This window comes from Anolis carolinensis, chromosome 5, assembly GCF_035594765.1.
Source record: "Anolis carolinensis isolate JA03-04 chromosome 5, rAnoCar3.1.pri, whole genome shotgun sequence".
NCBI classification, from domain to species: domain Eukaryota; kingdom Metazoa; phylum Chordata; class Lepidosauria; order Squamata; family Dactyloidae; genus Anolis; species Anolis carolinensis.
Window position 1 is genome coordinate 45,664,735 of NC_085845.1, and position 16,123 is coordinate 45,680,857.

The 16,123-nt window shown below is 38.3% G+C and overlaps 1 protein-coding gene across 1 annotated transcript in view; it reads right to left on the bottom strand.

Annotated features, from left to right (window-relative positions):
- The window catches only part of frem3 (FRAS1 related extracellular matrix 3), a 98,531-nt gene that overhangs the window by 59,968 nt on the left and 22,440 nt on the right, over positions 1–16,123 (bottom strand). The window contains exon 3 of the mRNA XM_003221684.4: positions 427–573. Coding sequence (XP_003221732.2) covers positions 427–573 — 147 coding nt within the window. The remainder of the gene's footprint in view (positions 1–426; positions 574–16,123) is intronic.

Genomic DNA, 16,123 nt, shown 5'->3' on the forward strand with positions numbered 1-16,123 from the left:
CTAGGTATTTTGTCCAGGAGAAGCCGGGAAGGAGGCTATTAGCCTTAGCTGCTGCTATGATCGATTGGGTCCCTACTCTTTACATCTCTCAGTGACTAAAGATTAAGTAGGATAAAAGGTAAAAATTGTGGTTGTTGTTAGGAATATTTGCTGATAACCCTAAATGAATTATAAGTAATTTCCTGACTAGTAATGGGACAGCTGAATACTTGCAATCTGTACAATAATAGTTTGGAACCAATCTGTTCATTTATAGCTTTCAAACCAACTGGAAAAACCTATATGACCACATTTTGTATTGGTGTTTTAGTAGTTTGACAGCATGCATGAGTACATTTTTTTCCCTATCAGACATTTACAGTATATATATAGCACTTTAGGCTGTTCCTAATGTCTAATATTCAGATATATTACAACAATACTCACTTATGAACGAGGTTTCCCCCAGGTATCCTCTGCGTTTGAGAGTCACCTCCAGGACCCTGGAATCTTCATCTACAATATAATATTCTTTTTCTAAAGAAATCCATGCCCAGTTCAAACGGAAAGGCTGGCTCTTCAGCTTGTTTCCTCCTAAAATTAATCAGAATAGAATTATAGTCACTATAACAAGCATGTAATCCAGAATGTCTAGAATTTGTTACATATGTAATATCACTAGAATCGTAGATTCTATGTTTTGGTTGCTTTGAGACTTCAAAGTAATCTTGTTATTAGAAAAAGTCAACTTAATTGACAATATTACTTGGGCTTATGGTCTCATAAAAGCAAAGAGATACAAGAACAACAGTAGTGTTCCCAGTGAACTGGCTGCTTTTCAGGCTATGTGGACAGTGTTGAGCACTTCAAACATGGTACAGCCCAGGGATGGATCTAACCAATAACAAGCAACTAAATTCAGAGTAAATACTCATCCCAGCAGCATAAACAAGCTAACCAGGAACATGTGGCATAAAGATAGAGTGAGACTGAAATAATATGATATCACACCCTCTGACAAGAAACATTTACCTGCATTGGTGCAGCATGGATAGCGGGCAGAAGGTCTGCTAGGCAAACCACACTAAACCAGCCTATAATTACTTTTGCCATAGAGCAGTTGGTGGTGTACTATAGGTAGAAAATTTGCTTGCAAAGACCACTACAGCATTAAAGTGTGAATGTGCATTGTGTCACTGATCAATGAATGGCCTTTTATTGTGGAGGACATTTCTCTCTATAGAAACTATTTTATCACTGGGATTTAAAAAAATTCCACAGCACCACTAGCAAACTTCTGAATAAATCTATGCAACCCCTTCCCTATGATAGGATCAGTATCTACATAGATCAAATTGAAGGCATATAATAACAAATCATTGTTATTTCCCTGAAAATTAATTAAAATAGTTACTTTCCTCTGGATACGCCTATTTCCTAATTTGGAGAATTTACAACAAGCTTTCCTTTCCTCTGGAAATAATACTGACTGTATTTTTAGCATAAAGAAAACGTATCAGTTATATTTATGCAAAAAAAGGAATGTCTAATGAGCATGTAAGCAAACATGCGTTTTTCTGGTTCTAGGTTTTTAAGTTATTCTGGAATATCCCACATTCTATACCCAACTCTCATGAGGCCTCTGGTGGTATATATTTATCAGCGTGATTTAAAATGTTTCTCACAAAAACAAGACAGTTTCAAGTAAATCAATGTGAAACTCTTGGGCTTATGTGCATTTTACCCACTCACGTCACTCATAACAAGCCATAGTCTTGGTGAAATATGCACAGGATTTGCCTTGTACATATTTTCAAAGCAGTTACAATAGGAAGATGTAGAAGTATAAAATATTCCTCTGAATCCTCTTTTGTAGTTATTTTTCAACATAGGAAAACAAAAAGAACAAGCAGTTCACGTAGCCCAATCCACAATGCTCAACATTTGCATTTTTAAGAAATGCAAGAACACAAGTCTCCACATGCTATTATCTTGGTGAAAACTGCCAGCAGAAATACACAGTACAGATGACAGCTGTGTGCCTCTTATTAAATGATCTATACCTCTTTTACTAGGCTATTATGGTTAATAAGGCTGGTGAGTCTTCAACTGTGGAGCCACAAGGGCTCTGTCAACTTAATGTGTGCCTCCCAGAGATGACAGATGTTGCAAGCTCATGACAAGTGGTCTGCATTTTTCTCTTCTTTTTTTAAAAAAAGAAAGACAGAGAATATTTTTGTGAGAAAGACATCCTGAGCCTTGGTGAAAGCAAAATGGAGTGCCCTCATTTTTCACATATGTCTTTTACAACCCCTATGTTCTCCCTTCACCTTCTTTCTGCCTAAAAGCCAAATTTGAGATGAAGGTAGAAAAATAAGATCATAACTATAATAAATTAATGATAATATTTTCCCCCCATGAAGATATGCTGATTAAAACAAAATCCAGATCAGATATATAAGCATATTCTGCTTAAAATTCTGTACAACGTAACAATTTTTCCATATAGGCTTGTTCAATCTGTGGCCCATGGGTCTCATGCAGCCTAAGATGTCTATGACACAAAATTGTAAACTTGCTTGGAACATTAAGATTTTTTGTAACTCGATTGCTGGGTTCTTGAGTGGAGACATTGTAAGCGACAACGGAATGGAAAGGAATAACTGGAGTATGTTACGTCTATGAATATTGGAGTAATTTACGTTACAATTGCCAACAGTTCAGTACAGTAGAGTCTCACTTATCCAACACTCGCTTATCCAACGTTCTGGATTATCCAACACATTTTTGTAGTCAATGTTTTCAATTCATCGTGATATTTTGGTGCTAAATTCATAAATACAGTAATTCCTACATAGCATTACTGCATATTGAACTACTTTTTCTGTCAAATTTGTTGTATAACATGATGTTTTAGTGCTTAATTTGTAAAATCATAACCTAATTTGATGTTTAATAGGCTTTTCCTTAATGCCTCCTTATTATCCAACATATTCGCTTATCCAACATTCTGCCGGCCCGTTTATGTTGGATAAGTGAGACTCTACTGTACTAAGAAACAAAAAAACTGTTTAAAATAATAAAATAAAGAGCAAGAGGACTCTGAGGCAATGTTGCATAAAATGAATTGTGAAAAATAATTTAAGTGTGTATGCTATACTAGACATCATACTACGCTGTACGGTCTAACTATTTGTGGCCCAGAATGACCATGATGCAGTGACTTCAGTTTTATGGCAGTGTGTGGCCCAAGACTTCTTCTAATGTGGCTCAGGGAAGGTTGGGAACATCACAACAGTAGTCATACAAACTACAAAACACATCATAGATTACTAATCATAGAATCACAGCATTGGAAGAGACCATGCAGTCCAAACCCATTTTGCCATATAGGATTATCTAATCAAAGCATTCCTGACAGATGGTCATACAGTCTCTGCTTAAAAACCACTAGAGAAGGAGACTCCATCACACTCCCAGGCTGTATATTCCACTGCCAAACTCTCTTATCATCAGGAAGTTCCCTAATATTTAGGTAGAATTTCTTGTCCTCCTTGACGAACTATGAAACGTGGGAAGAGGGGTATGATTTGGCAAGATAGAAAACAACTGTTTGATTCAGGGAAGAGCCCTCCACATATGGCAGTATAGTTGTTCTCCTTTCAGATTGTGGCCATTCATTGTAATTTTTTGTGTGTCAGGAGTGACTTGAGAAACTGCAAGTCACTTCTGGTGTGAGAGAATTGGCCATCTACAAGGACGTTGCCCAGGGGACACCCGGATGTTTTTTTTTACCATCCTTGTGGGAGGCTTCTCTCATGTCCCCGCATGGAGCTGGAGCTGATAGAGGGAGCTCATCTGCACTCTCCCTCGGTTGGATTCGAACCAGCAACCTTTAGGTCAGTAACCCAAATTTCAAGTCAGCAGTCCTGCCAGCAGAAGGGCTTAACCCACTGAGCCACCGGGAGCTCCATATTCATTGTAATATAAATATAGTTATACCAGATCCTCCACTTGACCAACCAAAATTTGAGTTTGCCCAGCTACCTCCTGAACCTCAGGTCAAGCATGAACAAGAAGACTATATGTATATAATTTGAAATGACTGGCTGCATTAGAGAGCCCACATATACAACCTCTTGAGCAGGGGTCCCCAAACTAAGGCCCGGGGGCCGGATGCGGCCCTCCAAGGTCATTTACCTGGCCCCCGCCCTCATTTATAATATAATATCTTTATATCAGTTTTAATAATATAGTATATTGTATATACATATGATATTGATAATAATATTATCATTTTATACAATATAATACTAATAATACCATATAATAATATTAATTATATGTTATATATTACATATAATATTACAGTATAGTGGTATAGTTCAATATAGTAATATATAATGCTAATAGTGTGCTATGCTAATAATATAATATATTGTATGTACATATAACTTGTAAGCCACTCTGAGTCCCCTTTGGGGTCAGAAGGGTGTGATACAAATGTAGTAAATAAATGCAGTAAATAAATAAATAATAAATAAATAAATTTTAGACTTAGGCTCGCCCAAAGTCTGAAATGACTTGAAGGCACACAACAACAACAACAATCCTAATTAACCTGACTGTCTCATTGGCCAGAAGCAGGCCCACACTTCCCATTGAAATCCTGATAAATGTATGTTGGTTAAAATTGTTTTTATTTTTAAATATTGTATTTCTCTTTCATTGTTTTTTCATTGTTCTTCTTGTTGTTTTTGCACTACAAATAAGACATGTGCAGTGTGCATCAGAATTTGTTTGTATTTTTTTTCAAATGATAATTCGGCCCCTCAACAGTCTGAAGGATTGTGGACCGGCCCTCTGCTTTAAAAGTTTGAGGACCCCTGCTCTTGAGTATGTGCAAAGAAAAATACAACTATTTTTACGTGTATTTAATATCCCAAGAGGATTCCAATCATTACTTTCAAACTCCATCTGATAGACATTCATTTTCTTATTTCCCTATTTTACTTATACCAACACAAAGTCCTAGCTAAAACATGGGCTTGTTTTTCTTTCATGGAGGTTGTTTGTCTTTTTTGTTGCTTTTTTTTTTTTACATAAGAAGGTTCAACCTTGGTAGAATCCCATACCTGAAGAAAGATGGGGAAAATAAACATAACTAAATAAATAGGTTCATGTTAGGAATTCCAAGTTAATATTGCTACCGATTTTTCAGAAATAAAGTAGGCATCTTAACATGCCAACAGAAAATGGATATTATGAAGTTTTATTCAGGTTGAGCCACTCCTCCAGTAAATGCTGAGGGATGATTCAGGTGACAGAATACGGATGGTCCTAGTATATTTCTAATACTATTTTTACAGCACTGTAAAAGAGCCATTTTTAATTTTTCAAAAACTGTCCTGGATTTTAACTGGTCAAAAATTAGCTAGTGCGAAGCCCCATCATATCTATTTCAGACATCTGATACCCTACTTTAACTAAGATTACGACAGATGTACTATTATATATAGCTGTATACACAATACAGGCTTTGCAGAGACATTAGCAGTCTCCTAATCCATCACATTATTTCAAACTGTCTTATGTTCATAGTCACTGGGAAATGTTATTATCTGAACAATTTCAAACCGTTGACAGAACACATTCCCTTTGCACATCAGCTACACAATGAAACAAAAAGAAGAGTTATTGTTTATTTTGATAATACTGGTAATGTAGTTACTATAGATGACAGCATATATATATATAGAGAGAGAGAGAGAGAGAAAGAGAGAGAGAGAGAGTTAAAATAGTTTATTCAAGTCAAACTATGTTTGTATGTTAAAAATACAGTTCAAATTATCATGCTTTAAGATTTCAAACATATAGCATGAGGTAATATTGTTTCAAAAGGACTAGAATTTAATTGATGGACGAGAAATAATGCATAAAGCTCGGATGTTTAAAACACACTTTCCCCAAGACTCTGAAAAATTACTTTTAGGAGTACAACCCCCAGAATCTATCAGCCAACTCTCTCATGGTAGCTGGAAATTTCTAAGAGTAATATTTATATCTACTATATATATATGTATATATATCTATGTGTGTGTACATATATGCACACACACACACACACACACACACACACACACACACATATATATATTCCAAGCTTGAATTCCGTGTTCTCATGTTCATGCAGTATCACATACAGTTTTAAAACAGCTCAATTATGTTGGACAGAAGTTACAAAGAGTTTATTACAAATAAATGTATTGAAAAATACAGGAACCCTCCCCCCATCATTTATGCATATAAATTTGTTTTTTTCTTACTTAATATTTGGACCTTCTGTTTCAACTGGCCTTTTCCCCTTTACAAGCTGTAATTCAGTAATGACTCCAAAGGTGTTTTACTTTTCATTACTCCTCACCTTTTAATTAGTGTTATTTGTACATATCACACACAGAGATGAGCAGTCCCAGAAACAAGAAGAGGAAATAACTCCGCCAACAAACAACATGTTCCTATTCCTAGATCACAAAACACCTAACATGCTATATAATCTGCCCACAATGACAGATGCCTTAATCCCCTCACTTTTCATAGAATAATATAAACACAAAATTTCAAAGCTGGGAAGGACCTCAAGGACTATTCTGTCCAATCCTCTGCCAATGCAGATCTCCATAGGTAAAGCACCCTTGGCAACTAGCTATCCAACCTTTGTTTAAAAAGTTCCAGCAAAAGAGGGCTACTATCTCTCGACAGCTCCCATCACAAGCATCTTCCAAAACTGTGATGTCCCCTGAACCCTTGGGCCATGATCCTGTCTCCATTATGGACCAAAGTGATGAGGAAATGGGGTTTGTGCCGACTCAGCAAGACTCTGCCTCTTTCCAGATGCTCCCTATTGACAATTCTAGCCCACAGCTCATTAAAAAGGCCCTTGAAGCGGAGCCTTCTCCCACCAGTTCCCCTCCCTTTGATAGACGGATGTTTTGGGAAACTAGTAGGTTTGAGAAAGCTGGCAGAAGAAGGAGCACACAATTAGCAGCTAGAGAATCTGCTGATTAACCTGTTTGCCCCTGAGAATTCTCAGGGAGGATCGCATCTGGTTGAAGATGTTGTTTTAGCTCTTTTCCCTTGGGAAAAGAGCATTTGGACACCTGCTCTGTGGAAAGATTTGAAGTTCCTTAAAAGTTCTGTGCGCTGGCTAGCCAGCGCGGAGTCAACGTGTCAGTTGAAGGATTAACTTCACTTCCAGCCAAGTGTGGACCGCGTTTGGATCCACTACCTTCCAGCCTAGCCGTGCCTTGCCTAGCCGTGTTTCCATGCCTTGCCTAGCCATGTATCCTTGCCTTGCCTTGCCGTGATTCCAGCCTTGCCTTGTCGTGCCGTGAATCCAGCCTTGTCTTCAATTCCTTGCCTTGGACTTGCTTTTGAACTCTAATAAAAGACTTGGACGTTTCCCCACTCAAACTGCTTGGAAGTTTGAGTGCGTTTTGGTTTTTTGGATTACAAACTTTGAACTCTAATATTAGACATTGGACAATATACTACTGGACTATATTTGACCTTTCCTAAAAGGTCTATTGATGAACTTTATCTTCTGCTTGTTTTTGTTTTATTTCTTCAATTCTTTAATAAAGATATTAGATGGTTTATTGGCCTCGGTGTATTGGTTTCCAGTGCTCTCGCAGCCAGGGGTGTCACAAAAACTCACATCTTGTAATTTAATCAATTGTTTCAAATACTATCCTAGAGCAAAACAAATAAGAAACAATCTTGATCAGCCCTTTGAATGGGGCATTTGAATGGGGCTAATAATTACCACCTCACTTTTCAATTATTGCATATGCTCTGACTGGTTTAATTGGGACAGTCCCTCATAAATCCTCTGCCATACCACTTTTTCGGAGCTTTAAAAATTAGTTTTCACTGAACTTACATGGAGAGATGAATGCAGAAACTTGCCCTTCCCAGTAGGTAAAGGTAAAGGTTTCCCCTGACATTAAGTCCAGTCATATCTGACTCTGGGGGTTGGTGCTCATCTCCATTTCTAAGCTGAAGAGCCGGCATTGTCCGTAGACACCTCCAAGATCATGTGGCTGGCATGACTGCATGGAGCGCCATTACCTTCCCGCCGGAGCGGTACCTATTAATCTACTCACGTTGGCATGTTTTCGAACTGCTAGGTTGGCAGAAGCTGGAGCTAATAGCAGGCGCTCACTTCGCTCCCAGGATTTGAACCTGGGACCTTTCGGTCTGCAAGTTCAGCAGCTCAGTGCTTTAACACACTTTGCCACCGGGGCTCCTGCCCTTCCCAGTAGGTTCAGACAAAAACAAATTGCTGCAGCTTCTCTTAGCTTGAGTATTCTTCCTCATTAATCACTTCTGAGATCTTAAACAAATCAATATTTCTTAATCATACGTGTCCTGGTTTTAATCTGTGAAGTGTTGGAGGGTATGTAATTGCAACGTATTCTACATTGGATGCTCAGAAACTTAAGCTAAAGCAAAAATAAAAAGGCAGCCAGATTGTGTGTTTTTACAGGTAATGCACTAGAAGTCTTAAAACAAATGCATTGGCTTATAGTTGATTTGTGAGCCCATTTCCAGGTCTTTGTCCTTGTCAATATATTCTTGAAAGGCCTGAGGCCAGGGTATCTGAAAGGATGCCTTGTCCTGTATGAACATGCCCAAAATTCATAGAATTACAGAACTGTAAGAGATCATAAGTCCAACCTCCTGTCATATTGGAACTCCCAATCAAAGCACTCTCCATGGATGGTCACCCAGCCTTTGCTTAAAAACCTCCAGAGAAGGAGTTTCACCAGACTCCGAGGTAGCAAATCCCATCAAGAATCCTCAGAGGTCCTGTCAGTATAACACAATTTACTGCAGACTTTCTACTATACCCAAATGCCTGTGTTTTTCTAACTTTCCTCCCCCCTTCACCCCAAGGCTGATGCTTTGAAGAAATTTTATCTAGACAGAGGAAGAGGAATAAAACTGGAGCAAGTGTAAAAAGACTTTGTAAAAAGGAGCTTCTTTGTTAACTGGATGCAAAAGGCATCAGGAAAATACATATAAATTGTAGCAAAAATGAGTTGAGTGATTCAAGAGACCAGTGAACAAAAATCAGCACATAAATAGAAGAAAATGAGTCTCCAGTTACAGAAATGCTGACCCTTCTGAGAGCTGCTTCCTTGGAGCACCAAGGAACGGAAAATAAATGATATTGTAATACCTTGATACAAATCTATGGTGTTGGATTATTGTGTACAGTCACCACATCCCTAAAAGGAAACTTTACAGTTGGAAGAGGTGAAGATCAGGGCAATCTAAATTATCAAGGAGCTGAAGTATGAACAACGGCTGCAATGTTTGGGTCTTTTTACCTTACAAGAAAGTCAACTGAGACAGGGCAAAGGAGACACATAAAATTAGGCATGCTGTAGGAAAAGTGGGCAATCTTTCTCATAATACCAAATCTGAATTTTTACCATGAAGAGAAATTGTACGAGATTCAGGGCAGATAAAAGAATGTATAAGACCTAGTTATAGCCACTGCCAGCCACAACTTATTGGCTTCCTTAGACTTTGTAAGTGGAAAATACAAATTATAAATGGCAATAATAATAATAATAATAAAACTTCAGTTTTATTATAAAACAAATCAGTTAGAAACATAAATAATAAATTAAACCAACAAACGAGAGGCTGTTCTGATTCCTAGTATCATTTTCTGTATAGTCGATGTAAACTAACTTCAAATATACAACATTGTGCATTTAACCTAATGGTTACATTAATTTATATTATGTGTTTCATTTTAAAGGAACTGTGTTGCTTCAATTACAATCTTCCCCAGTTCAAAATGGGAAAACCACTGGACACAGTCTTTAATTTCTAAATACTGTTGAAATACAAACCTAACTTGCCTCCTCAAATTCTTTCAACCAGGATTTTTTGAAATGAAACTATTCTTATTGACCAGCCAAATAGGTCTTATTAAAACACACAATATAAACACAACATACAGTATACATCTAGTCCAAGTAAAAATATAAATATACAAATATAGAGAGAAAACTTGTAACTAACTATACCTTAATCTTAAGTACGGTATATACATCAAATGCCCTCATCCCCCTTACACTGTACTGTATACCAATCTGATCAATTTACTCTAATCTCCTTTTAGATGCTTTAGATGCAGTATTTTTTCATTAATATTAACACTATTGAGAGCCACATGTGACAGAAACATTGACCACTCTTTCTGAGCTAACTCTTGGTTAGTAACTAGCATTTATCACTCCTTGCTTCACTTTCCATCAGTGGATCCTACTGCAATGTTATTGGTGTAAATCTTTTAACACACCATAACAGCTAGCAACATCCACCAAGTCTGAAATGAGGATCTAATATTTATTGAGAGAATTATGTTGCACTGATTCAATAATTAAAATATCCACAAATTCAGTGTCTTCTTGTCAGATAGAAATCACCCCAAAATAAAGATTTACCAAATATTATCAGTTATAATACGCTCACTAGCTGTCTTAGCTGTCAGATATCTCAGTTTTAACTATAACTAGGATCAGGGCTTTTGGACACTTGTCGCTATACTTATAACATATCTGCCTGCAAATCAATGAAGCCACAGGACTGTTAATGTAGGATGTGGAAAAAAGAACACTTATCCTATTAGCACACAAACAAAACTGATCTTCTTAATGAGTATCACATGGTGCATTGAACAGCATGTTTTAAATCTTGAAAAACATGATAAATACCTTTTGTGAGTGCCAGCACACAGTATTCGAGTGAAATGAATACAGGATGTAAAAATAAACCAGTTATAAGAATAGATAGCTATTCATAAAACTCAAAGGATCCTGCCAGCATCCTGGAATAGTTCCAAATGCTGTGACAGAAATATACGTTCCTCCACATGCCAGAAAATTATTTGCTAGTAGATAGTATTCCACTCAATGAGGAGACAGTGAAAGAACAGACAAGGAAAGGCAAGTTTTTTGTGCCTTTCCCTTTGACTCTTCCAGCCTAATTGGCATCTGCTGGTGATGCTGCCACAAAGTTCGACACTAATTGTCGTTCTGGCAAAACTTACTGGCAGAGTCGCAAAAGTCCCCGTCTCCATTTCCTTTCAATACTCCAGCAAATTATCTGGGACTCCTTTGCACATGGGCTGCCAGGCACAACACAACATACCACTTTGCTAATTACTTTCTTCATCATTTTCCTATTCACGTGTAATCAACATGTAAAATTAAATTTTCAAAGTTTATAGCATTGCTGAGTGGTAACACACCCCAGAATATTTAGTAGTTTTATTATTTTTTTATAAATGCTGATTTAACCAGGATGCATCAACACTATTATTTTTTTTAATCCTTGAGTAGAAAATGTCTATAAATTAGCAACTAGCAAGTACATAAGTCACCTGGCTATCAGACATTGGTTTAACACACATTGACCAGTATCCTATTAATGGCACATGCAAGCATAAGCCACACTTAAACCTGGAAGGGTTTTTTTTTCTAGTTGTTGCAGATATTATCTTCCAACCTTTGTAATGACTGTAGCTTCCCAAGCCATGGTTCTGCCATAGTAGCCCCCAAAGGGCCATTCCATGGTTGATGGAGAATGGGAGCAGGACTAATTCATAGCCACTTGCACACTAAGGACCTCACCCTCAGAGATTTCAGATAACAGTGGAAGATGTCATTAGTCTGTGTCTTGCTCAGGATATATCCAAGGTCTTTTCCAATCTCTCCATTTCTCCACAAAGTGAATAATGGGGCTGCTGATCAATGAACCCCAGGAGAGCTTTATCTGCAGAGCTCTTACATTATGCCAAAAATGTAGAACCTTAGTATCTTTCTAATGATTGTTAACTTTTCAACTAAACTAGTAGGAACCTCGACAGACAAGCAAAATTTCGCATCCTAGGACGCTTGGGCTTCAGTTGAGGGACGGAGCCCACCGGCTCTCAACACATGACATAGATCAACGTCTGCTAGGGCTCCATGTCTCAACTGAAGCCCAAGCATCGCAGGAAGCGCTGGTGGCAACACAGGAGGCTTTCCTTGGCAAATCAGGAGGTGAATGTGATGAGTTCAAAATTTTATTATTCCTATTTCTGTAACTGCACCCAGTTCTTTACAGAAGGGAACAGCTCTTAGTTTTATATGCCAAAGACTTCAAGCAAAGTTACACAACTAGACATGATGTCTCCACTCCACCTGAATAAGGCCACAACAGATCATTTTTTTGTTAATAGTTTTTGTGAAAACTCTAAAACCAGTTGTCACATTAATAGTTATCTATGTGTAATATGATAGTTTTACTTTTTTAAAATTCAAATAACTAAATGTTAGAAAAACTGCATTCCCCCAGTTGTTCCCAATATAGCATAGAAGTTTATCACATAGTGAAGGCAAATTGCAAGACAACAGTGTTTTTGCCTTGGACTTATCACAGAACAGTTGCTCCCTTCCCCTCACTGTCCTGGTGAAAAGCAACCTGGAAAGTATCTCTTTTACAAACACAAATAATCTATTAGTGACCTCTGCTTGTAAAAGAAATGCCTCCCAATGATCTCCCACCAGGAGAGCACCACAAAAGTTGTCATGTCATTTCTTTTCGTGTCAGGAGCTACTTGAGAAACTGCAAGTCACTCCTGGTGTGAGACAAATGGCTGTCTACAAGGACATTTCCCAGGGATGCCCACATGTTTTTGATGTTTTTACCATCCTTATGGGAGGCTTCTCTCATGTCCCTGCATGAAGCTGGAGCTGATAGAGGGAGCTCATCCACACTCTCCCCGGGTTGGATTCGAACCAACAACCTTCATGTCAGCAACCCAACCTTCAAGCCATCAGTCCTGCTGGCACAAAGGTTTCACCCATTGAGCCACTGGGGACTCCAAGTGATGTCATGTGATAAGTCCTACCCAAGGACGCTGTTATCCTGTTGTAATTGCAATTCACCTGCCTTGTGTGATAAACTGTAATTACTGCTCAACATTTTACATCACTGCTCTTTAATGACTTAAACAATTCTAAAACATACTACAAAACTAAAAAAATGGGGTAACAAATTAAGTTTTAATTAACTCTTTCCAAACATTGTTACAGTATACTTCTTCAATCCCATAAGTAAGGAACTCTTGTCAGATTTTTTTTTCATGTCAGGAGCGACTTGAGAAACTGCAAGTTCAGACTAGAGAGATGGGCCGAAACTAACAAAATGAAGTTCAACAGGGACAAATGCAAGATACTTCACTTCGGCAGAAAAAATGGAATGCAAAGATACAGAATGGGGGACGATGCCTGGCTTGACAGCAGTGTGTGCGAAAAAGATCTTGGAGTCCTCGTGGACAACAAGTTAAACATGAGCCTACAATGTGATGCGGCAGCTAAAAAAGCCAATGGGATTTTGGCCTGCATCAATAGGGGAATAACGTCTAGATCCAGGGAAGTCATGCTCCCCCTCTATTCTGCCTTGGTCAGACCACACCTGGAATACTGTCTCCAGTTTTGGGCACCACAGTTGAAGGGAGATGCTGACAAGCTGGAAAGCGTCCAGAGGAGGGCAACTAAAATGATTAAGGGTCTGGAGAACAAGCCCTATGAGGAGAGGCTTAAAGAGCTGGGCATGTTTAGCCTGCAGAAGAGAAGGCTGAGAGGAGACATGATAGCCATGTACAAATATGTGAGGGGAAGTCATAGGGAGGAGGGAGCAAGCTTGTTTTCTGCTGCCCTGCAGACTAGGACACGGAACAATGGCTTCAAACTACAGGAAAGGAGATTCCACCTGAACATCAGGAAGAACTTCCTCACTGTGAGGGCTGTTCGGCAGTGGAACTCTCTCCCCCGGGCCGTGGTGGAGGCTCCTTCTTTGGAGGCTTTTAAGCAGAGGCTGGATGGCCATCTGTCGGGGGTGCTTTGAATGCGATTTCCTGCTTCTTAGCGGGGGGTTGGACTAGATGGCCCTTGAGGTCTCTTCCAACTCTACTATTCTATGATTCTATAAGTTGTTTCTGGTGTGAGAGAATTGGCTGTCTACGAGGACGTTGCCCAGGGGACGCCCGGATGTTTTTAATGTTTTTACCATCCTTGTGGGAGGCTTCTCTCATGTCCCCGCATGGAGCTGGAGCTGATATAGGGAGCTCATCCGCGCTCTCCCCGCGTGGGATTCGAACCTGGCAGCCTTCAGGTCAGCAACCCAACCTTCAAGTCACAAGGCTTTAAACCAATACGCAACCAGAGGCTCCACTCTTGCCAGATGAGGTGGGCTGGTATTGTAGAAAAGGGTTTAAAATACATTTAAAAAAATACACTTTTTCTGGTATGTAGGTAGGTGGAGGTCTAGAGGAATTCAAAGAAATCAAAAGCAGTATTGGTTGAATACATGCAGACTGTGAGTTACAATTTCCCTTGTTCCCTTCCACTCTTCCCTTTCAATGCTACTAGTAAAATTCAGGAAAACACTGTATGAAACTTGGTGCTTTCAATATCAAGGCATCTTTGTGTGTTATCAGTGATTTGAAAAAGAAAAGTAAGTAACAGCTAGCATTGAAAAAGAAACCAAGCTAAAACAGATGGACATTCATAGAAAAGCTAAGAGGGATTAATTGGAATGGCAAAGATCCATGAAAACTAAGAATTTCTCTCCCCCCCTCCCCCTTTACCTGCAAATGTATTGTTAGTTAATATTTCCTTCCTGCCTGGTCTTGAATATAGAGTGGAAATTGCAAAGGTGGATGGAATGATTTCTCTAACTGATTAGCTAATACATAATGCATGACATTTTAACTCAACTGCTATGGAAACAACATCTTGGAACACAACAAATCTTTATTGTTGGCTTAAATGTAAAATCCAGTCTCCCTACTAATGCCTTCTATAAAAACAAAAACTAGCCAATCTCTCATTCACCAAAGAATCATTGACTGGATGACATCCACAGATCCTTTGCTAAACTAGGAGGGTAACATTTCAACCATTTGCATCCTGTCTCCAGAGTCAGTTCACTGATTTCAATCAAAAGATGCAGAATTGCAAACTTCAATTACTTATTCAACAGTCACTCTGACTGCTACTGCATAATTAGAAAATAATTCTCCTGCATAAATAGAAAATAATTGTTTGTATAAAGTCAAATCAAGAAGTATGTTTTAAGTAATTACTAGGCATCATCAAGCAAAGTGTCCCTTATCTGGAATTCAAAAATGCAAAATATTGAAAAATCTGAGATTGTCTACATGGGTGCCTATGATAGTGGTGCTTTTGCTTTCTAATAGTTCAATGCATTGCAATTAAAAATATTGTGCATAAAATTACCTTCAGTCTATTGTTAAAAGATGCACATGAAACACCAGTTAATTCCATGTTTATACTTGGGACCTGTCTCTAATCTTTTTCCCTCTCTCTCTCTCCATATATCTATGTATCTACACACACACACACACACACACACAAGTTAAAGACATTCCAAAACTCAGGGAAAAAATCCAAGAGACTTCTGGCCCCACACATTTCAGATAAGGAATATTCAACCTGTTCATTCAAAGTAAATTACATAGCATTTGCATGAAATGTTAAGAGGTACCTCATTTTTCATTGAAGAACAAGCTGGGGCTCACTGCCAAATCACTCTACTTGTCTTCTCTAGTCAACGTATCTAGCTTAAGTAACTAAAAAGTCACCAGTAAAAAACCACAAGCATTATACTTGAACTTGAAAAATCAAGGAATCGTAACCTGACTTCAACTGTTTATCTTTAGATTCTGGCTTGTCAATGGAACTTAGTAACTAAGGCCAGCCCTGTTTACCTTCTGCTCTTGCCTTTAGAATATGTATTATTATTTTAGGAGCTAAGACCTTCATTGTACAACTGAGTGTAATGACTATTAATGTGTTTAATTGTCCATCAATAAAGGGTAATACCATGCATAGTTATGTTTGTTTTGTAATTTCTCCAACTAGGTGTATGGAACTCAATTTAAATGAATTCTGGGAGTAAGAGAGTTGTCCAAATTGTAGTAGTATCTTCCTATCCATGCTGATGTGACCCTTTACTGTGTACAGTGTTCCCTCACTTATCGCAGGGGTTACGT